The sequence below is a fragment of the Balaenoptera musculus genome, chromosome 7 (assembly GCF_009873245.2).
Source record: "Balaenoptera musculus isolate JJ_BM4_2016_0621 chromosome 7, mBalMus1.pri.v3, whole genome shotgun sequence".
Taxonomy (NCBI): domain Eukaryota; kingdom Metazoa; phylum Chordata; class Mammalia; order Artiodactyla; family Balaenopteridae; genus Balaenoptera; species Balaenoptera musculus.
Window position 1 is genome coordinate 84,108,875 of NC_045791.1, and position 25,488 is coordinate 84,134,362.

Sequence of the window (25,488 nt, forward strand, 5' to 3'; positions counted from 1 at the left end):
ACAGGCTACTGGCTAATATTTACCCAGCACTCATTATGGGCTGGCACTGCAGCACTCTAAGGGCTTCAAGGCTATTCTCTCCTTTAATCCTCTCAACAGCCCTATGAGATACATGCTATCATCCTCCCCCATTTTATAGATGAGAAACTGAGGGTAAGAGAAATTAAGCCAGTCCCCAAGTTCACCAGCTTATGAGTGGTACAGTCAAGATTTAAACCCAGGCAGGCTCACCTTGAGTCCACATGATTAACCCTTATCTCACTCTGCCTCTTATTTAAATGCCAACAATAAAAATAAATGTTCATATTCCTTTTGGAAATATTTTCTGATAAAATAAATCTTTCAACTGGAAAGAATGCCAGAACTCTTTAGAGGCACCCATACAGTAGCTGTTGTAACTTTTAAAAAATGAATAAATGAAGGAATATTATCCACTGAGACTAGAAGCCAGGGATGTGAACTACCCCTCACTCACCCCTGTCAAGTCCCACAGTCTCATCTTTAGCTCATATAATGGTACTACTCCCTACAGGACCTCTGTGTGGGGTAGGCAGGCAAAGGTGATACCACATATCAACTTTACCAGTGGTTTTCCATTTAATTCCCTTCACTTTCTCAAAAAAGCATCAGTTTAGCCTGACACAGCCCTAGATAAACCAAAATGGAAACCCCCAAGGCCAACAGAAAAGCAACGGCTTCATTCTTAACCCATACCTCTGACTGCCTGAAAGCTCTGCAGGTCCAAAGGTAGACTGAAGATGGCTCTGTGTTGGGCTATCTCCTCAAACTCCTACCTCTCCGCCACATCCTCTCCCACACCTAGCCCAGAAGCCCACAGAGGAGGATCTGGTGTGTCCTGCAGGGAGAGAGCAACACAATGGGACTGGAGAAATCAGTAAGGGGCCAGACTGCTGGGTCCAATCTGGAAGCCACTAGTCCCATGTGCCTTCCGAGCATCTGAAATGTGAGCAATCTGAATATAGATGTGCTCTAAGTGTAAAATACATGCTGGATATCAAAGACTTACTATGGGGACTTCCCTGGTGGCGTAGTGGTTAAGAATCCGCCTGCCAATGCAGGGGACACAGGTTCAATCCCTGGCCCGGGAAGATCCCCCATGCCGCGGAGCAACTAAGCCCGTGTGCCACAACTACTGAGCCTGCACTCTAGAGCCCACGAGCCACAACTACTGAGCCCGTGAGCCACAACTACTGAAGCCCGCGCGCCTAGAGCCCGTGCTCCGCAACAAGAGAAGCCACCACAATGAGAAGCCCATGCACCACAACGAAGAGTAGCCCCTGCTCACCGCAACTAGAGAAAGCCCGCACACAGCAACGAAGACCCAACGCAGCCAAAAATAAAAATAAAAAAATTAAAAAAAAGACTTACTATGGGAAAAAATGTAAAGTAGTTCATTAATAAATGTTAATATTGATTACATGTTGAAATTATTTTAAAGTCTAGTATTAAAATTAATTAATTAGTATAATTAATTGCTTCTAAAATAAAGCTGCCAGGATATGTATATATAAACACACATGTGGCTTGTATTACATATTTCTATTGGACAGTCATCTTACACACCACGTGTAAGGATTTGGACATTATCCTAAGAACAATGGCAGCTACTGTGAGCTTTTAAGCAGAGGCATACCACGATCAGATTTGAATCTTTAAAATATCACCCTGGCTACAAAACGGAGAATGGGCTGCAGAGGGAAATAAGCTGATGTTGTGGCAGACTCTCTAGGAGGCTCTACAACAGTCTGGGAGAGAGAAGACTGTGGCTGGAACATGGATGGCATTGTCCCTAGCAGCAGAGAAGGAGAGAAGTGAACAAATACAAAACATAGTTAGAAAGTAATGCCAAAAAGTTATAGAAAATGATTGAATAAGGGGGAAACAAAAGGTTGTGTACAGGGATGACTCCCAAGGTTCTGCTATGAATAGAGTGGGTGGGCCATTCAGTATCCACTCTCTAGTAATTGTACATCCAAGTAAAAATAGCCCATCAAGTCATCCCGGGGTCTCAGTATTCTGCCTGCAAGAAGTTCTTCTGCAAGAGGCATGAATCATGGACGCTCTGAGTGCTCTGGAACCAGCGTATGCCATTCCAAAGTGCTTTCCTTCTGAAGAGCTCCCAGAACAAGTAACTCAAGATTCTGCCAAGACAAGAATCACTTTGGAAAGCTGTCGGAAACGATGATGTTTATTGCTGCTAAGATCAGGAAATGGGCTGAAAGCACAGCCAATGGGATGGGCTGTGGTGGAAGCTGGGTGGGGTCTTTGCTCCTATGCCCCTTCCTGGCTTCTCTCCTAGAAAATTCCAGCAGAATACTGCAGGAGAACCGACTTTGGAGTCAGATCTTGACTTCAAGTCAGCTTAGCTCCTTATTAGCTGGGTATCCCTGGGCTCTTCTAGGCCTCTATTTTTCCTCGCTGAGATGGGAAAATCACCACCCACCTTGGGAGGATTCAGGGCAGGGACACAGGTACAGCACCAGCAAGCAGCCTGATTAGCACAGTAGTGCCTCAAACCGGGGCTGAGGCCTCCCCTCCTTCAACCCACTCAACATCCGTCTCCCAAAAAGGCGCAGGCGGCAGGTGTGCGTGAACCTCCCAATCTTCATCCGTCTCACCTCTCACAGGTGAAAGCATGACACCATCTCAAGAAAAGCTGGGCTGGGTGTTTTTGGCATTAACCTCACGGAGAACCCAGCACCGAGCCGAGGCTGCCAGGACAGGGGAGGGACACTCCTTGCAGGGCCAGCATTATCATGAATAATTAAGGCAAAGCTCTGCTAATCAAAATAAATGAACAAAGGATGCCTCCGACACAGCAGCCACTTTTTTTTTTGGTTGTTTTAGGAGACCAGTTTTTCTCCGTTACCCCGCTCCTTCCAATTTGATCATCTTCAGAGGCCTCCCTATCAATTTGGATAAATTAGCAAGTTTTTCCTCCATATGAAGCTGTGGCCATAAATCACAAATATGAGTGTGTGTGAAATCATATAGCATGGGGCCCAGTGTAATAATAAACACATTTATATTTTAGAACTGCTGTTTTCTCCACACTCGAGCCGGCTCACTGCCTGGGCCCCAGCGGCCAGCAGGCGCCCACACCCGCCCCGTGGGCAGCACGCTGTCTTCACGTGCCGGCCTCACACCTGAGATCTGCCAGCTCCTCTCTGTGCCGCGGCGGGCAAGGAATCATACCTGCTCACGGCCCTGTGTGCGGCGCAGCAGAGACACAAATGAGCAGGTGACCTTTCAAGCCAAGCCAAAATGGGCCCTTGACCCCGAGACCTCAAAACTTTAGCGGTTTCACTGTCTGAATCAGCCAAGTGAAAAGACCCATGTTTGCACAATATGATTGTGTTTACACAAAGGTTTAACGCCTCAATAGAGCAAAAGCTGTTCAGTTAATTTTAATTATTGCTTTATTCTTCTCACAACAGATTTTTAAAAAAATGTTTAACAGTCAACTCATTGTAATTGATCCCATAAACTTTGTGCCTATGGTCCTTCTAACTCGTGCGATGACACTAGTGGGAAAGATGCATCAAAGGTTTTCCTTAGTTGAAAGGATTATTTCCAGTCCCTGCCGTTGCTTATTTAACATTCCTTGTGGAAAAGATGGACACCAAGGAAAACCACAGGAAAAACTTCAAGATCTGACTGTGGGAGGGGGGAAAAGACGCACATGGGTTAGAAAGCGTTCTAATGCTTAGCAGCAAATTCTAAGCAAACAAGAAGCTCATATCAAATGAGGATGAGGGCCCTGCCAGTTCTAATGATTTGTTACGATTATTTCTTTGGCAGGTAGAATAAATAAAAGGGGGAAGTAAATTTGAAAATATGAAGATGCACAGGAACCCAGGATCAGACAAAATTAAATCTACAGGCAAACAATCCTCAAAAAGTAGAGCCCTCAGGGTTCATGTGTGCTGTTCCTTCCACTTTCCAGGAATTTGTCTTTTGGTGTTAAAACCTTTTCTTTCTTCAGCTCTCCAGAAGACAATGCAAGTGCTTGTCACTCAGAGGTTCCTATAGATCCTTTTGGCAGAATGCTAGAAAGCAGCTATTCTTCACCACGTGCTTTTGTGAATACAGAGGGGAGATGGCTGCACACAGCAGCAGAATCTTCACCTGAGTTTGGGATCTTTGCCCACTAGGGGATTTATAATTACTGTATCGATCAAGTGTTTTTCTCCTTAAGACGTTTAACACGTCCATAAATATCCTCCAAAAAGTGGGGCAAAAGAGGGATAAACAGGATTACTTTTTAACTCCATAATTATCATACAAATAAAAATAAGAGCACAAATTATTTGTTCAAACTCCCCAAGCAAAGCTCTGGTATACCTAAGACAGCAACGAGTAACCTACACACCAAGATCCATCCATCCACAGCTTCTCCCACCTCTTCTCTAAGGCACTCCATTTGGATTTTCCAGTTTAGTAAGGAAAGAGGACTAAGGTGCATTCTGTAAGGGGTCAGGAGAAGTTTTCATTTATGATTTCTCTCCATACATTTTCTAAAATATGCAAATGCGCTAGTACTGAGCTATCACTTCAAGAATCAATGCCTTGCACTTGCTGGCATCTTCAAAGCTTTCTTTCTTAAAATAGAAAAAAACAACCAAGATTAAAGATTCTTAAGTTCAATCTAAATAGAATATAGGAATAGATTAGACAAACTTTCAGTTCTCTTAGCTATTCTAAACTTGTCATACTGGATATATAACAACTCACCTGTTACTTAGCATGTGTGTGAGATAAGAAGGATGGCAAACGTTAAGCCATTTATTTTGCTGAACCATAAACACAACTAAACTCATTTATATTGTTTGAATTTAGCCCCATCCCCGCAAAATAACTGATTTCCAAAGGACAAACAGAATGGGGTATGCTGTAGAGTTCATCACAGAAAAATCATTCTCAGAGCCTTAGTCTCCTCATCTCTAAAATGGGAATAATGAGAACATTTACCCCACAGGTAAGTGAGGGTTAAATCAAATGAGGTATGTAAAAGCACTTGGTGAGCTATGACAACCAATACAAGTGATATCTTATTGCTTACTTCCTTGGATAAAGCAATAATGTGTTAAGTAGCCATCCAGGCTTGGTCCCCAACTGCCTTCTCATTTCCAAAGCCAATCTGAGCAGGAATGCCTCAGCCTACCCTTTCTTTAGTACATCTGCTCTGGGGAGCTGACTAAATAACCACTGCCTCTTCAGGTCATCAAGATAAATATTACTAATTCCCTACTGGACCTAAAACTAAGGTCCGATAACAACTGTGATCCAAAACATGGCACTTACCATGACCCCAGGAGGCCAGCCCACTAATCGCAATCTCTCCAAGTGGCAAGGGATAAGCTAATCTGTGTGAAAGACACAGATGTCACGTCCTCCCTATAGCCACATTCACATGTATGAGAGGAATAATGTCAGCAGTATTATCTCCAAACAGCAAGGACAATGCCACACAATTATAATAGCATATTGTCCATTGTATCTTGGGATGACATGTCTGACAATGTTATTTTCTATGCATGTGATTGCAGCTGAAAGGGCCAATGCATAATTCACATCTCCTGACAAAATGCTAGCATGAAGTATGTGTCCATTAGATAATGCCACTTAAAATCCTTTTACGTGAGGTAGCACCTTTCTCCCTGGGAACTCACAATGCTTCACGGTACTTTCCTCACAATGCTGGTGTGAACCAGACAGTGAACGACAGCAAGTGCACTGAGGTAGCACATACCAGTATAATACACTTTTCCCAATAAAAGGTCCATTTTCTGACTGAAAATATTTATTCTCAGCCTTATTTCTGCCCTAACAGTCAACTTTCTCTTTGATAATAAGGAAACAATTGTTACAATTTGGCGAGACTGCTGTACATGAGAGGACGGGTAGAAAATGATCGTCAGTGCCTGGTCAGCTGGACCCATTTCCTGGCTAAAAGCCTCTCTCCCACCTACCAGCCTGGCAGCCCATGTGATTTAAATCCCTGCCTCAGCAAAAGCTCAAATTATTACAGGTCAGGAGCCTTCAGCAAGAGGGGAGGGGATGTCGCTTGTGAGGAACTACAATCATGAATGTTAATTCTAGAAAGCTAAGCATCGGGGAGAGGTGGAGAGATTTCCCTATACCATAAGTGGGGGGGGTGGGGGAATAGAACATCTTCTAAGACCCAAAAGAAATAATACATTATACAGTAGTTATATTGTCAATTTTTAAAAGAGCACAAAAGGGGGCTTCCCTGGTGGCGCAGTGGTTGAGGATCTGCCTGCCAATGCAGGGGACACGGGTTCGAGCCCTGGTCTGGGAAGATCCCACATGCCGCGGAGCAACTAGGCCCGTGAGCCACAACTGCTGAGCCTGCGCGTCTGGAGCCTGTGCTCCGCAACAAGAGAAGCCGCGATAGTGAGAGGCCCGCGCACCGCGATGAAGAGTGGCCCCCACTCGCCACAACTAGAGAAAGCCCTCGCACAGAAACGAAGACCCAACGAAGCCAAAATAAATAAATAAATAAATAAATAAATAAATAATTTTTTTAAAAAAAGAGCACAAAAGGAAAGGCAAGACCTGGCTGGTAGTCTTAAAAGGATCAGGAAATATTTTGCAAGTGGTGCAGAGGAACCCAAAGCGAAGGAGCGAAGGACGGCTAAGGTTGCGTTAGGCCAGGGTTTCTCAATCTCGGTCCTGTGGACGCTTGGGCCCCATGAGTCTCCTTTGTGGAGGCCGTCCTGTGCACTGTAGTGCGTTTACCAGCATTCCTGCCCTCCACGTACCAGATGCCAGTAGCAATCCCCCTCCAAGATGTGACAACCCAAAGTGTCTCCAGACATTGCCAAATGCCCCAAGGGGGAAAATGGGCCCAAGTTGAGAATCAGAGCATTAGGCAACTAATGATCTCACATTTGGGGAGCGCGACTGGGCTAAAAGGTTTACCCTCACACATAATGGGCGGCCTCTTCCGCCACTGAGAGGAGGTCCCAATACCCACCCCCACCCCGAACAGTCATGCGACTTTCATGTTCCTGCCGGCACCTCATTAGCTGCTCAAGTTCTTGGAGGCTCAGGGAAGGCCCGCCGAGTGGATCCGCTCCCGTGGTGAGTAGGCAGCCATGTGAGGTTGTGCACACAGGGTGGCCAGCTGCAGGGCGGAGGAGGCCTGAATCCAGCTCTGCTGCTCAAGCACGGGCCACATCTGCCCCACGGAAGGCACACCTTTTTCTGATTCACACAAAAGCATGCTATGGGTTAGCCGCAGCCCTACTGGGCAGCTAGCAGCCATCAGGTTCCTCTTTTCCAGGTTCATCAGCTGATGTACCTCATACAAGAGGCAGCAACATTGCGTGCAGATGAGAATTAGCAAAGCAGGTTTTTTTGTGACTGAGGAGAATCGAAAGTTTGAAGCAGCTGCATGGAACATCTCCTTTCCTCAACCCCCAAAGCATGCTTGCACTCCCACTATTGCTTTCACTAGGGAGCCATGCGAAGAATAAAGATCTGCCTGCCTGAAGAGCAGGAAGAGAAGAAGCTAGGAAGTGGGTCCCGGTGTTTGTTTATGGCTAGGGCTAATCATGACTGCTTCAGTCTTCCAAGACCTCTGCCTTGGTTTCTCAGGTCTCACCAGAGCCAGGATGCAGATACGTCCAATCCACGGATGAAGAGGAATGGACAAAAACAGCCAGGGCTTCCTTGGACTTTTCCTCCATATCCTGCTTCAGTTGACTGCAGATGACCCATAATATTTCGGAGTGATTAACAGTGGTCCTTTTAATAGAGACAGCAGAGATAATACTACACCTGCTCTGTAGTTATCCTCTGATAATAAGGTTTTCTTTTGCGGTTCGATCGCTACTAACAGCTAGCTGGTTTCCTTAAGATCTATGGAACACTGCACTATTCTCTCCATCATCCTAGCCTAGTTTGAGGCCTTCTACCTATTTTAAGGATACTTTAAACAGAAATGATTCCATAGAGCCTGATCTGATCTACTAGCGGCAGGGCTGTTGCTCAGAATAGAGCTTCTCCTGCTTCACTTTCAATAGAGGAGGGTAGATCTCATTAGTATGGGAAGCCGGTACTAGCCATTAGCGTTGAGTAAGAGTTGCCTCTGCTAACTATTTCTGTGCACAGTCACACAACATGTTCTGAGTTTTCTCAATAAAACAGCTTCTTCCCAGGGGGATGAAGTTGCCTCTTCAAGGGGCCTCAATTTACATATACTTTCCCAACCATTTAAAGTGAAACCTCCTTGAAGCATCATTTCACTTCTGAAGAATCTTCCTCCCCATACTTCCAGGGAGAATTTCAATAATGATGAAATGGAAACCTCTACTTAGATAGGAAATAAAAATGATATGGAAAGTAATTACACTTTTTAAAAAAAATCACAAAACTGATTTTAGGTTTACTTTGCACCACATTTGTTTGTTTGCTATAAGGAAAGAAAAATAAGGTGTGCAAACATGCTTATTTCTATGTAAATGCAATGTATCACCAAAGAGTACTCAGGACATGCGCTCTGCACATCAGAGGAATGAAATCCATAATGGAAAGGCATGGGTCTAGAAGCTTCCCTTCACTCTTTCTTAATGAATAAAACAGTTGGGAAAATCCTATAGTTGCTTTTAGTCCATTTGATTTCTTACTTTATACTATGTATGATATCAAGAAGAACGGCTACAAAGGAATTTGGTCCATTTAAGAGATAAAGTGGTACTCTCCTTAAGATGTTAAAGATGCTGCTTTGTTATTAAGTTAGAAATGTTCATGTTTGCACAAATTCTATTAGTGCCCATATCAACTATAGATGTGTAATAATTTGCCCGTTCTTTCTTAAGATCAAATCCATCATTGAAGTAATAAGTCTTCAAACGTCTTTTTTCTTTTAAACTATATTCAAAAGGTAAGCAGAGAGAAGAAAGACTTCAAGATTCTAATGTGTTTTCATAGCTAAAGGATTTAGTTGAGAAAGCAGGCTGAAGGGACGCAGGTGCCAGACATTGTGTAGAATTTGCACTTATGCTCCATTAATTGCCAGCATATCTTCCTTTCCCTTTTTCCTCCCCTCCCCCCATTAAATCCCTCTGGAAAACAGCAGAGCAGCAGGCCCAGACTGGTACCCAGCAGCAACACCAGGAGCAGAAGTAGCCAATTAGCCTCCAGAATACAAAGAGGGGGAAAAAAATTGATGCAGTTACCTAGCAACCAGAAAGAGCAGAAACAGCTGTGTAGCAGGCCCAGGCTGGTACCCAGGCAGAAACAGGATAGCCAATTAGCACACTGTATTTAATGCTGATGTGGTTTCCTAGTAACAGGCTGTACAAGTCTGTCTGTTGCATTTTCTCCCTCCCTTCCTCACATTTTCCTCAATCATGCACAGTATTACTATTTGCCCTAATTACTGTTTCTCCACTGCTTCAAGCAGCCATTATTTTGTCCCCAGAGAAATTGGAAGAACTCGGAAAAAAATCTTCTGTAATGACAGTATTTAGTTTCAAATTCAGATTAGCTGTAAGCCTTGAGACACTAAACAACAACAACAAAGAACGAAAAAAACAAAAAGCCAGCAAATTGCCTTCTGCCTAAATTTATAAGTAGCCTATGGTACCTTTTCTTCATGCTACTATTCACATGTGAGTGAAGCAAGAAACATTTAATAATGCATACCATCATTCTGCCATACACTATATTTTCGAATAGGTTGAATCTTCTGTGTACTTGAATTTATTCATATTGATTTTCTGACACTCTCTCCTGAACACTGGGAACATAAAATGTCTTATTACCTGTATCAGAGAAGGGAGATGTATCTTTTGTTGCTCTTTTTAAAATACTGATACTACGTTCAATAGGCTCATGACCAATGGAGAATTCGGTATGAGGAATCATTATTTCCTTTCTACAATAGAAGTTGAGTACAGGTGAAGAGTGTGTGAATACCGCACTAAGGGAATTCAAACGCCATGTTGTAAGTTCAAAATCACAGTAATGAATTCCAGTGAGGTGATATTAAACCTCATGAACATACAAAATGAAGACAGAAAACATTTAAACATGACTATCGTGCAGCTATTCTAAAATATTTCCAACTGCACACTGCCCATCTTATATACTAGAATATGTACTGGCGTCAACCTTTTTCCTGGGTTCTAGTCATCAGGGCACAGATTATATAATTTCACATTTTTAGGGCATCCTTTAGACTCCTAGAACCTGTCTCATTTTAACAGTACCTTCAATATTGGAACAATCTATCACCCTTCTTACAAAATTCCCCTGCTATGAAAACTCCAAGGGCTCCAGAAGAAGACATTAGACACCATAACACACTTCACTGGGCAACACTCTTCCATGAAGGAAAAGGACTTTCTCCATTGAGGATGGCTTCTGGCTTCCTGCCCACAACAAAAGGATTGATGGCTTTTGTCAACTTTAGCTCACCTAGTGGAATGGTTGAAACTATTGTATCCCAACAGATTTGGGATTTTTAAAATTTTTGTATTGTTTGCTTGAAAACAGTATGCATAATACTGTTTTACTTTACTGAATTCCGTACATTAAATGTCAATTACAGTAATGGAAAGAGGATACATTCTGAAGACAAAAACAACAAAAGAAGTCTAAAGTATATGCTTGCTGACACCAGATGAGTGGCTTATCATATAAAATGAGTTTTAAATTGTAAGTGCATTTTTATTTTGCAAATAAAATAAAAGGAGTCTAACCTGACTGCAGGTAACTTTTGAAGGGAAGAAAGGAAAAGATGCAAAGTCCAAAAAGTAAGAAAGTCTGCCAAGTACGCCTGGTTTAAGACAAAGCTGGACCTAGGATCCATAAGGAATTAGTAATGGGGCGCCCTGGTCTTCCATCCCCCAAAACTTATTGGCTTCCATCCTGGGTCAGTCCCCAACTCACCTACCTCAATAAGCACAGATAATAAAGGAGGAGGCAAGGTGAACATAAATATGGGACAGACCACAGAAAGTATATTCTCTCTGCAGACACCCTTAAATAATTTAAGTAGGTTGACTTCCATTATATAAGCTAGTCAGGTCCTAACACTGGCAACCAAATATAGAGACACTGCAGGAATGGGGGGTGACTCTGTCACTGGTTGGCCAAATAGCCAGCACATTAAAAAGTCACTGGGCTTCCCTGGTGGCGCAGTGGTTGAGAATCCACCTGCCAATGCAGGGGACACGGGTTCGGGCCCTGGTCTGGGAAGATCCCACGTGCCGCGGAGCGGCTAGGCCCGTGAGCCACAATTACTGAGCCTGCGCGTCTGGAGCCTGTGCTCCGCAACGGGAGAGGCCGCGATAGTGAGAGGCCCGCGCACTGCGATGAAGAGTGGCCCCCACTTGCCGCAACTGGAGAAAGCCCTCGCACGGAAACGAAGACCCAACACAGCCATAAATTAATTAATTAATTAATTAATTAAAAAAAAAAAAGTCACTAACTTTTGTTTATTTTGAATGGTCTTCCTTCTATTAACATTTAGCTTAATAACTGTCCTGTCAGTACATTACTTTAAAAAATGGCTGAAAAGAGGTTACTCTTAGAAAATGTAGAAAATCCAGTAGCAGGGGAAGGGGGAAGAGTGGGAGGTGCAGAATGCTGCTCCAGCTTCCAACGCGCCCCCATCTTGACTCCCTACTTGCTTGCAGATTCCTGAAATTCCATTAAGTCTCCTATAATTGAAGATTCAAAACATAATAAAAGATTTCAGTGTTTTATACTGGTTGATGGATATGTCATCCACCAATCAATAGTGTACCAGATCCTTCCTGATGTAAGGGAGGGTAAAGGAAGGCTAAAAAAGGCAGGAAGTGACTCAGTATAGGAAAGCATCAAGTATAAGATTCTTTGGTGGGGCATGAAGAAGGAAGGAACTGAGATTTTTAGAAAACAAATTTGCCGCCATCCAGATCGCCTCCATTAGACTGGGGACAAATTGAAACTGCCTGGTTCAAAGGGTCACGCTCTCTCCATTTGGTACCTGATAGCCTGGCTCTGAGTCCCATTACACATATATCCATAGTAGGCTGGATTCCCAAAGAGTTCCATTTGCTTACCAGAATTAACCTCTTTATATGAAAAGTTTGTTTCCTCATGATCCATATTCAAGGTTTCAACTACAATTTCTACAAAATTCAAACTGAATATTTTTCAAAGAAAGGCACATCATTTTACAAATACTTTTTCATCTGTCCTTGTATTTCAACTAATTTTTTCAAAAGGATTATTCCAAAGCTTAAAAAAAAAAAAGGTATTGGTTTTGGTTTTGGTTTTATTACACATGACTTTCTTGAACTCCCCTTTGTTTCCTGATTCTAACAGAATCACTCCATTACTGTTTCAACTTCAGGAGACATAAAAAAACTATTGCCTACCACCAATTAATTCTTACAATATTATCTTTGCCTGCACTCTTTACAAAGCTCCGTTTAGGGGCTTCCCTGGTGGTGCAGTGGTTGAGAATCTGCCTGCCAATGCAAGGGACACGGGTTCGAGCCCTGGTCTGGGAACATCCCACATGCCGCGGAGCAACTAGGCCCGTGAGCCACAACTACTGAGTCTGCGCGTCTGGAGCCTGTGCTCCGCAACAAGAGAGACCGCGACAGTGAGAGGCCCGCGCACCGCGATGAAGAGTGGCCCCCGCTCGCCGCAACTAGAGAAAGCCCACGCACAGAAACGAAGACCCAACACAGCCAAAAATAAATAAATAAATAAATTTTTTTTTAAAAAAAGCTCCGTTTAACTTTCCTCCAACCTCCCAATATAATATATACAGGATAACCATAATGATCATGGTTATTAATATTCTTACTGTATTAGAAACAGCATCTATACATTAATTATTTATTAAAGGGAACAGTTTTTTTCAGGTTCACACTTGGCCTTCCCAATGCCATTCCTTCATTTGCACAGACTTCTCATGACCCTCTTTTCCTCTTTAGCAAACAGAGCTGGCCTAACCTTTAAATCTTAGAATTTATAAAATTCGATTACTTCCACTGCCTTTTCTGAAATGAGATTCCTCTTTTCTTTTCCCTCTTCCTACCTCCCATCCCCAATCCATGCTCTATTCTCTTTTGAAATCAGGTTCTAAATATAATGGCTTTATGAAACCATATTTCAGGCTTTTGCATCAAAAAATGAGGTTCTCAGAGGTCGGGGAAGGAACAGTATCTAGTATAGTGGGTGTTCAATAAATATTGTTTATGGTGAAATACTTTTTAATTTCATGGTTTTTTCTTTCTCCTCAATTCTTATTTTAACATATTTATTTACTTTGTGACTACCAATTATCCATTAAAAGGACATCTGCAATAGGCATCCCACAAAGCCTATAGTTATTACCATATTATAATAATAAAATAAATATGTTTGCTGTGTATATGCTGAGTTTAAGCCATTCTACTCAATATATGTTTACCTAAATTTATCTTCATAAATGTTAAGAGCTAGCATATTGCTAAATTATCATGTGGTGAAGCTCTAAGATTTTCCTGAATCATAAAATTCTCCCATCAATTGTTTTTCACCACCTCATTCACGCCCCTTCTTTCGAACTCTTTCTCTTAAGCCCCTGAATATGCTAAATCCAAACTATCAAACCCTCCTATTAAACTCTTTCCACCTTGTGAACTGAACAGTTAACCCTTATGCTAGTTTCCATCCCATAATAGGGGTTTAATGAGTTTCTGCCTCAACACATGGATAAACTTCATTAGCAGCCATGTGTCTCAGCATATTAAAGGCCCTTTAATGTCTTAAAATTGCCCTATTTCAGTTGCTATTGTATAAATTCAAAGAATTCTTATCTATGGCGCTGAGGAGGTTGAAAGTGGTCGATGGGCCCCCTACAGTTCCAGACTGAGGTATTTAATTTCATCCTGCTGATACGCCTGACCTTGAATTAGGGTTTCTATTTTATATAAATTAGTGTATTATCACATTGGCATCATTTTAAAAGATGAACAGCATCAATAAAAAACACCCTTTCCAGAAAGAGAAGAGCAACTTCGTATCTCTGAATCATCCATGCTGCTTCTGACCACTGACAGGAGCCCTGATCTCATTTAATGCCCTGTCTTCCTTTAGAACTCCTTATCTGACCGGCTCTTCCCTTCTTAACTGCTGGTCATTTCTGTGGCACAGCACCTGACATCTACAGGCACTTAATACCTGTTTGTAGAATGACTGAATGAACAAAGTAAATAAGAATACTACTAAATTCTACTAAACAGAATGCAAGCCTAAGGGACACGGTACAAATTTTAATTGTGCCAGTGGCAGGTTGTATATCCTGGACTAAGGCACTTTTATAGTTTTGGTCCTCAGTTACCACTATATGTGATAATGCTTGTTTTTATTATTTCATATGGATAGAGTATTAACATTTGTCATTTTAGTGAGTGAATTGGGAATGTTATAAGAAAGTCTCTCTTTAATTTTAAAGTAAAAAAAAAAAACGGTTTAATAATAATGACCATAATAATAGTAACTATTGCAGTAACAATAATGGGCCTGGAAACGGAAGATCATTCCTTTGTAATTTCCTTGTTCTGGCTCTTAGTCACTTGATGAGGCAGTATGTTTAAGGATTCTCCCAGTTCTTACCTATTTAGAAGACACTTAAAGTAGTTTTCATTGTCAATTTGTATTTAAACTATAAGTTTCTCATTTCCTCTGAATAATGGGTTATGAAGAAAAATATCTGTATGACTTCTTTTCCCCTCATGAGTTAGCACAGAAGTTAAGAGCTCGGACTGCAGCAATACTGTTTGATTTGAATCTTGGCCCAGCCATCTAGGACCTCTGTGACACTGGACGAGTTACTTGACCTCTCCTGGTCTCATTTTTCTCCTCTGTGAAATAAGAATAGCACCTGTGTCATTAGATTAATATGGCTTAAAGGGTTATATTTGTAAAAGATTTCTGTTAAAAAAAAAGACAACAGGCCCAAAATGGAGTCATTTGTGCTAAGCCCCACATCATCAAACCAAGACTTAATACCTAACTTAACTATAGTTTTAGCCTCCCCCAAGAATGAAATCTTAAACAAGTCAATCTGGAATTACCTGGTCAGCACTAGTGAGGTAATCTGCCTGAGAGACCCCTGCCATCCCCCCTAAAGGAAGATGATCTTGCCACAAACAGCTCTGTGCTGGTATAACTTCCTTGTCCTGCCACCTTCTGCCTATAAAAGTCTTACATTTTGTACAGCTCTTCAGAGCTCCTTGCTATTTGCCAGATGGGATGCTGCCCATTTCTTGAATCATTGAATAAAGCCAGTAAGATCGTTAAAATTTACTCAGTTGAATTTTGTTTTTTAACAGATTTGGAGGCAGTGGTGGGATCCAAAGGAAACTTCTGATGGCTTCAGAGGTAACAAGAAACACAGGCACTGGTACCTGTAAACCCTTTGAGTTCTTTGTCTTTCTCATTATTTTCAAGGGCTGTGGGTAAGTTCCTCTCAGCTCTGAGTTCTGCTCTCTTTGCATTGAGCTCCTGATCCAATTGGCTTTCCAGTGCAGGGTTAATGGGCCAGTCTGGTATGACAGGAGGCTCTAACCGAGTGCCAATCCTTAGCCCTTGGTTAGACCACGGTCCCAGTCCAGGGCTTAGTGGGTAAGCGTGAGCTGGCAGATGGTCCCACCTGGAACCCAAGTCCCTAGCCCTTGGTTAGTCCACAATCCCCATTTATTAGGGACTGTTAGTTTAGTCTGTAGCTCCTCATTGGGAACAGCTGGTGGTGTCCACCTAGCACCTTCTCTTGGCCAGTTTGCAGTAACATCTCTTTGGTTACTGCTGGTATGTTAGTGTGCATATGAGGTAACGACTATTGCTAATGGGAATCTCAGAAGACAAAAGTCACAAAATTGATGGGTGTGGTGGAGCACTTAAAAGCTGTTAGAGCGCTTGTCACCTAACTCAAAAGACTCCTGTGTTAGGATAAATTGGTCACAAAACAGGTTAGATTGACACCAGGTCACCTGCCAATCCCAAGAAAATTTCCACACAACAAGGTATGCTGTAAAACACCACACAATCCCCAACCCAGTGCCACATCCCTCTTGGGTATTAATGCTGGCTCCGAGAGACCCAAGGCTTAGCTAAAAAAAATTGGGATCCTTATGTTTCAAAGAACTGAGTACACTACCTCTGGCACACCTGCTTATTTTATGTCTAAGAACTATGGTCCTGGAAGCTATAAATATCTTAACAACAATGGCAAAACCTTACTAAAGACAACCTAGAATTACAACGGCCGTTATAGGGAACGTTCCAATTAGACATGATCATTTAAGAAAGCGTGCCTTAAAACAAGGGTTCCCAAATCAAACAAACAGAATGGGATACCTACTGTAATTGGCATGCAGAGGCTCCAAAAGGCTCCAAAGTTCCAAGATACCTTCACTGAAAGATTTGTTATAAAAGGCTAATGAAAAGACTCAAGAGGTACCTAAAACCAAAGACCATATGAGGGACACAGCTCCGACTGCTCCCCTCTACCCTCCTTTACTGGAGCATTCATTCTACTGTCTTCTGTCTGAATTGTCTTTCCATTCTGAAGAGACTACAGGACTGTGAACAAGTCTGCCAAGTTAGTGGCCATACAGACACCCCCATATCTACCCTCAAAGGAAGGTCCCCACATGCACCCCTCCTCAGAGGACTCTGAGGGATTTTCTGGTAAACTGCTACATTATTTCCTTAAACAGCCAAGGAAAAATAAAATTAAAATTAATGGGAAAACCTTGTCAAATTCTGGTAGATACTACAGCCTGCAGATGGGATCCTGGGAAACTGGCAGAAGCCAGTGAAGAGTGAGAGTTCTTAGCAGAGGGAGCTCTCCCGAATTTCTGTCTGTTATGCCCAGTTGGGAGAGGAAAATAAAATTTCACATTGCCCTTTCCTTTCTAAATCCAGATCCACTGGTTATTGATCCTTTCTCTCCCAAGGACAGCTGTTACCTTCTTGTTTGTCTTATTTTACGTCCTGAGAACTTGGCTTGTCAATTTGAGGGCCTCAAGATATGACTGGGCAGAAATGTAGGTTATATCCCATGTGCTGCTAGATATGGCTGGACAGAAATGTGGGCTAGACTCCATTTGCAGCTTGGGTATACAGCCAGCCCTCAGGGGAATTGTCTAAGTCTTTATTTTTTTCTTTCTTTCTCCTTTTGACTATCTTTGGGAGTGGCTCTGGATCTTGGGAGGGTAATAACTTTTGCACCCTCTTTGGGGACACCTCTTGAGTCCATAGGATTGTTCAATACTGCCAGTATTTTTTATTTCATCTTATTTATTTATATTTATTGCGTGTTTCAGCTGAAAACTGACAAGATATTTGAAAGCATTTTTTAAGTAGCTCTGTGATCAGAAGTTGGCCAAACTGGAAGCTGATATTCAGAGCCTGATAGAAAAAAATTTTTAAACCTTCTCCCCTAAGAGAAATGAAACTATGTACCCAGGAGGAAAAAAATAAAATAACAAAAAACATTCTGATGCCTTTGTGGAAGGATTTACTAAAACATTCCGAAGGCAAACAGCTCTAAATCCAGAACATAAATTTTCATTTCCATCTTAGTTGGAAATCCTCTCCCCAGTATAAAAAAGCAAATTGAAGATAATGTGGCTGAATAAGCAAATCAACCCCTTGATAATCATTTAGGCTACAATCCACTTCTTTGAGAAATTAAAAACAACTGCCCCTATCTTACAAATTTTTGCAAAACCAGAAATGCAGCTCTAGAAACAATTTGAAGCCCAATCTCCAAACCTCCCCTATTCATCTCAAAAGACTTGTAGGTATTGTAAAAATTCTGGCCTTATGAAACAAGAGTCCTTCTTGGAAGAACTTGCATTCTTTTCCTGTGCCTTTGAGATGTAAATGTTCTACCAGGTCATCTCCAGGAAATCGTATCTAGGCCATATCTCTTTGAAATGCAAACTCCAGGGAGGTAATTCTTATCAAAGGGAAAAAAGGGGGGTAGGGAGTTATTTGGAACTAAGATAAATGAAAAATCTTAAGTGTCTTCTTCACAAATATTAGTGAAAAGCTTTAGCCATCTGAGCCTTAACTTATTCCGTCTGCCAAACACACAATTTTGATCCAACTTATTTTATATAACTAGTGAGTTTTGTATTACTGTACCTAATTCATGGCTAAAATTTGAGAATGGAAGCTTTAAGGTCTCTGAGTCTGTCTGTATGTATGTTTATGTGTGTCTATATACACAGTTGACACTTGAACCACAAAGATTTGAACTGCTTGGATCCACTTGTTTGCAGGTTTTTTCCAACAGTCAGTATTTCAGTACTATATGATCTGCAGTTGGTTGAATCCACAGATATAGAGGAACCATGCATACAGAGGGCGGACGATGAGTTACACACAGATTTTCCACTATGCAGAGGGCTGGCACCCCTGAACCCCACATTGTTCAAGGGTCAACTGTATATGTGTTGTAGATGTGTGGTATTTTCTACCTCTGGATGGTATTGCTAAAATTAATTTGTAAACGGCTCCATTTAATTGGTTTAAAAACAAATGTTATATAAATTGAACATAGTCTCAAAAATATGAAAACTAACTCAAATGTTTTTCAAGTTCACATGACCTAGGATAATCTTCAGTAAATAAAAGCTAGTTTAAGTTTGTTGGCTTAATTAAAATAGATATGTCTTTAGAGTTATCAACATTGAAAATAATGCAGACATACAACTTTTACTCTACCTGGGTTTACTAGTCAAATAAGTTCATGTTATCTCCGTTACAAAATTTTTCAGCAAGAAAAATAACTTGGTATGATAAAATTTTCATGAGTAATCTAAACATAACTGTTAAGAACAAGTGATTTAAGTAGATGTAAGTGGGTAAGCGCTTCCACTTTCCAGCAATAACTATGGTTTATGGTATATCTACTTAAATAGTTTCCCCAATCTTTTTGGTAACTTGAAACCTTAGAGCTTTGCTAAGTTAAATTAAATGATGAATAGTCACTGACTATCTAGATCATTTCCATTTAAATACTGGAACATTAGTCCTGAACATAGGTTTATCTACTTTTAGCTTCTTATTACTGAGAAACTTGGGTTTATTAGTAGACATGGGGTTTTTTGCCACATTGGAAAATTTATTATGAGAAAGAATATACTTCTAGAAATTATGAAATGTATTTATAAATCTGCCAATCCACAGAATGCCCATATAAGAGACAGTCCACAATTTCTTACATCTTAGTTTTCACTATGAATTAAGGATGTATTCCTTATTTTCGATATTATCAATATATGTAATTAAAACTACTTAGAAAAAAATAAGGGTGAAGGAAAACAACCGTGTATGAAAAGTAGGTAAGGAAAGTAAAATGATTGATTGTTCCAAAATGAGAAAGAGAAAAAAAAAATAGGACAAAATTGTAGAAAGTTTGTGGAAAAGGAACCTTGGGAAACAAATTTTATGTGTAGTCAGGCTGGCTAAGATTAGAATGAATTTATTTAAGTTTAAAAAAAATGAGTTTTAATATCAAAAGTACACTGGTACAAAATTAGAATTTGGTTTTCTCTGTTAAAATTACAAGGCTTTACTGGACTTTTAGTCTGCTTTTGATAACGGATTGTGAAATTTTCTTTATTTTTTAAGTAATCTGCCTGGACAGTGAAGATTTTGTGTCTTACCACAGTAACTTACCGTGCTTCACACTGTCTTTATCAGGTCTTTGATTGCTTGAGAAAACCCAATCTTCTCAATATTAAAAGAGCTAAGTTTTGCTTACAACTATGTAACCTTCTGTATTTGCCTTTAACAATATCTACTGTCACTATTAAATGGATATTTTTGACACACTTCCCCCCAAATCAAATTCTAAGTGAAGTTTTTTGACTTCAAACTTTCTTTGGGATTTTCCAGAGGGCCCCTGGAATATCTCAAGAGATTTGTTCTCTCTCCTCATAAAAAGAAAGATGCTAAACTAAATAGGCTTATTTGATACATTAAATTAAATGAGAAGCATTGTCAAATAGGTAACAATAAGTCTTCTCTATTTCGTATTTGTATATGTTATAAGTGTTCCAGAAATCGTATGAAATTCCTGGAAATCTTAAATGTTCTGGTAAAAGGTTATCAGTCGTAATTCCAGTTACTATCTTAAAATGTATATCACAGAAATAAATACACTTCCTTAGCAAATGAGTTCTCATCAGATCTTAACAGTGGGCATTTTAAAGTCTTTTATAATTTACAGGCAGTTATTGTTTTACTCTGATATTTTTGCAAAAGTGAGACTCATGGAAAGGACCTTACCAAGTGCTCCTGACCACTGACACTGCTGCAAAACTAGAAGGCACTGAACCTTGGGTACATATCTCACAGCTGAAGAAGGCTCTACCTGACATCTGCTCCTGGGCAAACTCTGGAGACCTGCAAATCAAACTAACTAGGAAGAGAAGTAGCTGACATCAGTATAGACTACTTCCACCCAAGATGCTGAATCAAGACTTCACACTTTAAGCATTAAAAACCCTTTCTTCTTCTCTTTCTTTCCTTTACTGTGGCATTGGCCTGGAACGACAACACCATCATATCTCCCAGGCCATTACCAAGGGGGATAACCTTTTAGACTGCTGGATTTGCCATTAAAAACTCCAACCTGTCCATAATGCTAGAGACCCCCTGGTCCTTCCTGCGACCAATTTTTCTTCTATTCCTAATGTCCTGTAAACTACAATTGAAGCCCCCTTAGAAGTCACTTAGAGGGTCTAACTTTTACGGCCAGGACATTCAGTGCCTTGTTTTTACTTTTCTCTGATTATAGCTGTACTTGCCCAACTAGACACAACACCTAGACAAACCATAGTATATTCGCACCCTCACATCCTTATGATTATCTAAATCAGATCTTACCCCAATCATGAGAAGATCTTACCAGCAGCACCCATTTCTTCAAGGAATTTAGAACAACTTTTTATTTGGGGCGAGGAGATTTACTTTCCAAATGCACTGAAAAACTAACTGACCCCTGGCTTGAATGGGCAAGTGCAACGATCCCTGCAAATGAATCCGTTAACAGTGCCACATTCATGGGAATGGTTTGTGCCCTGACATGATTAATCTTTGTCTGTGGTGATTATCATTCTCCTTGGGCTTATGCATGCCTAGATGGCTGGTACATAACCAGGCAATGCCTCTTAGGTTATCTAACTGTGCCCCTAACCATCCACAATCAAACTAAGGCACCTCATTGGTCAACTCCCCTGATTTACATTGTCAAGTTAGAAGGGACCTATCAGAAGGCTTCAGGACTCAGGGTTCGCTTCCTTTGGCAGGCACCTACTTCCCTGGTTAGGAGTGAGGACAAATGAGACTATGATCAGGAACCTTCCTTAACTCTTGAAAGTACTGCAGAATCCACTGCTAAAGCAACAGCTGCCCAAGAAAATTCCTTAGACTCTCTGACCAAGGTTGTTCTTGATAATGGGATAGCCCTGGATTATCTTTTAGCTGAACAATAAGGTGTCTGTGCTGCGTCCAATACCACTTGCTGCACTTGGATTAACACTTCTGGGGAAGCTGAAACTCAGCTACATAAAATCACTGAATAAGCCACTTGGCTTTAAAAAGTGACTCCTTCAACGAGGTCTTCCTTGACGTATTTGATTTTGATTGGTTTGGGTCTTGGGGAGCATGGCTCTGAAGTGCGCTCCAGATACTGGGAATTGTCTTGCTTACAATAATCATAGTAGTCTTCCTGGTGCACTTTAAATGCACGTTTAAGTGCATGTTCATGGCCACTAACCACCAAGCAAGTAATACCCTAAGACTGAAATGTCAGAAAAGGGATGAAGAGAATGACCAACTTAAAAAGTGTGAACCTTAAGTCATGACCTGTGAATAGCACACAGAGAATCAGCAAAAACTGTGAGATCTTCAGAGCAGTAGCTGGGAGTGGCATTAATGCGTTAAATTTTGATCACATCTCTCAGGCTGAGTCGGATCAGAAGGGCAGAACTGTTAAAAAAGAGACAACTGGCCCAAAATGGAGTCACTTGTGCTAAGCCCCACTTCACCAAACTGAAACTTACAATTTTAATATAGGTTCACCCGCCCCAAGAATGGAATCTTAAACCAGTCAATCTGGAATTACCTGATCAGCACTAGTGAGGTAATCTGCCTGATAGACCGCTGTCATCCCCTAAAGGAAGGTGACCTTGCCACAAACAATCAGCTCTTTGCCGGTACAACTTCCTTGTCCAGCCCCCTTCTGTCTATAAAAGTCTTTTGTTTTGTATAGTGCTTCAGAGCTCCTTTCTATCTGTTAGATGAGATGCTGCCCAATTCATGAACCACTGAATAAAGCCAGTAAGATCTTTAAAATGTACTCAATTGAATTTTGTTTCTTAATACTCTGAACAATACCTGGCATATAGCAAGTGTTTTTAAGTATTTGTTGAATAAGTAAAATAAATTATATTTCAAACTTTAAAGAACTTTCATTATATGTATAAAATAAGCACTTTTGTTTGCCTCTTAAATACTACACTCATCTTTTTGTTTGTAATGTTTTTACCCACCTTTCCATTTAAAAACAATTTCCCTAAATCCTAATTAAACTTAGAGATTGTGCCACATCTTGATTCACTATGACCACCCCAAAGCAGATATAAAATGCTAAGTAAATTGCACGTTCGTTTTATCTTTTCACTTAGAAAGCATACTTTTATATTTTTCAGTGCAAAATCTAGAATGTCCGATCACCACCCATGGATTAGGCTAAAGCAACCCCAGTCTATAGAGAGTTCTCCAAGTAGCACAAGAGAGGACGTGGCCTCTTTTCTCCCTCCTCCGTGACCAACAACCAAAGATTCCATTGCTGGCCTTTGTCCGGAATTTACCAACCTGACTCATCTTAATAGTGTAAATGTGGACATGCTTTTATATGAATTTCCATATTAGAAAAGTCTGCTCACTTAACACAAAGCACCATTTCAATCACAGACTTTCTTCCTTTCCTACTCAGTAGTGATCGAGAAGAAATGTAGAATATTATTCTTTCTCATTTTGAATAGAAACTACTAACATTTTAACAAATTGATTTTTGCTGAAAATAAGCATAATAAAGTGGGGTTTTTTTTAAATTGAAAGTGAGGGATTCCCCTGCATCAAAATATAAGAATTATTTAGCTGTCTCCAAGAAGATGAATAAAACTATGAACATAATGGTTGACTTATTGAGAAAGAAAAATATATTATACAAAGACCAGAAAACAGAGTGGGAGAGAAAGGTCTGTAATGGCTTGGCTGCTAAAGGACATTTTTACGCTCATGCCAGCACTAAGTGCTCTTCCCAATGAATAAACCATATGTCCATTTTTATATGCTTCCTTTCACTAAGATTCTGCTACTTCACAATATTCCTTTTGTCCCAGTCCCTGCCTCATCTTCTGCCACCCCCAGCCTGGCTCCCCCATCCCTCACTTCACCTCCTTGGGCAACCAGTATTTGTGCCCTAGCTACCAACTTGAACATCTGCTACCTGAAAAAAAGAAAAACCACCTCATTGCCTAACATCCTCCAGGGCAAAAAGTTTGAAGGATTCAGCATCCTCAAAAAACAGCCACAGAAGGGAAAAAAAAAAAAAGAAGAGGAAGAAGAAGCATATCTTTTCCAGCTCAGTAAATCCTATCTGTATAAAGATTAAATGAATAACACTTTTAAAAATTCTTCAATGCAAGGAAATCCATGTTACCAACAATGTATTGTCCTTCTTTATGCATAGACAGAGACCCACACATTTTATTTCACATTTGCAAGTGTGTCTCTTTTTCAACATATTACCATGTAGAAGAGATAGATCATATATATAACTCTAGAGAACAAAATGCCAATATTTCCCATCTTTCTCCTGGATGGTTTTCTCTCTCTCTCTCTCTCTCTCTCTCTCTCTCTTTTTATGCCCGAAAACACTTCCCCAGCTGATGGATAAGAAAATATTTTCACTGAATTAAAGTGAGCCCTGTGTTAAAACAGCTTGCCTGAATCCAACCAGAGTCCATTTTTTTAAACTTCATTTCAACATTTGGTCAGCGGCTCTCCCTACTCCGTTCACTTCTAGCAGCAGACTCGTCTCCAACCTGAATTCCCATCACCCTATACCTTGGCCCTCAAGCTTTTTACTAGTCTACTTCCTTGATATGTTTGCACTTAATTTGATTCCATCCTTCATGCTTTTTTCATTATTCTTAGTTCATCCACACCACATAAATTATCACTTTTGTTTTTTTCAGTTCCCCATGTGCCCCCTTCACACCAATTCCAAATAAATACTTCTGATTCTCATCCATTTCATCCAAATTAATTCAGATTCCCTCTCCTCATCCCCCATCTCCACTTTTACCTCCCCTCCTGTCTGTTTCTCTTTCTTATAGCACCTACTTTTCCCTCCATGCTTGTCTCTGCAGAAGGTTTTACCGGCAAAATGCTTCTGGAGGGTGCGAGGCCATTGCTTCATGTGTTGTTTTAGGAAAGTCATGCTCTACATTACTGCCAACTTCAACGGGCCAATGCCTGCATGTCCAATTTCACCCTCCATGAATAATGTCCTTGTATCATCACCCCTACACTGAAATTATGGAAGTGAGGAAAGAAAAGCTTCTTGTTTTTTGGTGGCATTTAACTTTAAGTGGTTTATTTCTAGTTTACATAAAGCTGTTTTTGCACAAAATCACTGCTAATCAATATCATCGGCAATAGTCACAACTACAACCAACCCTATTACTATCCTTAATGAGCTCTTACCATCTGCCAAGTATTTTACATATGTTTACTCATTTAATCTTCAAAACAATCTAGGAGGTAAATTATCCCTATTTTACAGGTGAGGAAACTGAGGCTCAGGGAAGATACATCATGTATCCAGGTCATAAATCTAGGAAGTTGTAGAGCCAGAATTCAAACCCAAGTCTCCCCGACTGCAAAGCCCTGCTCTTAACCACTCTGCAGTACTGCCTTTCTAATAATGCATGGTGCCTTCTTGGGTAAATTCCCCACGGGGAGGAGTCTTTCCACTTTAATCCACTATAAGGCAAGGGGTTGCAGGTGCTGGGAAACATAATGAGCTCCACCTTGATAATCACTCTGAACAGAAAATGCCCAAAAAACAAAGCACAAAATACGCATCACGCCTCAGAGTTATCCTTCTAACACATCCACTGGAAAGAGGGGAGAGGGAAAAGAAGAAAATGCCCTGGACTCACCCCCAAAAAAGACTCTCTGCTTCCCCAGAGCTGTCCAGTCTCCATACTAGGCGGGACATTGCCTGTCTCACGTCAGTAATGAAAAACTGTGCTCATAAGCATGAATCCCACACCCCCAACAAAGCTCAGCCTTCTTGCCGCATCCTGCCTTCTCTGGTTTCCTGCGGGGAACAGGAGATGAGTCATGGCTGGAGCC

The 25,488-nt window shown here is 40.9% G+C and overlaps 1 protein-coding gene across 13 annotated transcripts in view; it reads right to left on the minus strand.

Annotated features, from left to right (window-relative positions):
* Nucleotides 1–25,488, minus strand: part of KLF7 (Kruppel like factor 7) — a 107,624-nt gene that overhangs the window by 39,482 nt on the left and 42,654 nt on the right. Inside the window, exon 3 of one of the 13 annotated variants that reach the window (XM_036857910.1) lies at nucleotides 11,637–11,717. The exons of 11 other annotated variants lie outside the window; for them this stretch is intronic. In XM_036857910.1, coding sequence (XP_036713805.1) covers nucleotides 11,680–11,717 — 38 coding nt within the window. In that variant the 3' untranslated portion in view covers nucleotides 11,637–11,679. Of the gene's footprint in view, nucleotides 1–11,636; nucleotides 11,718–14,643; nucleotides 14,901–25,488 lie in introns of those variants that run through there. One more of the 13 variants, XM_036857907.1, reaches the window with a different exon arrangement.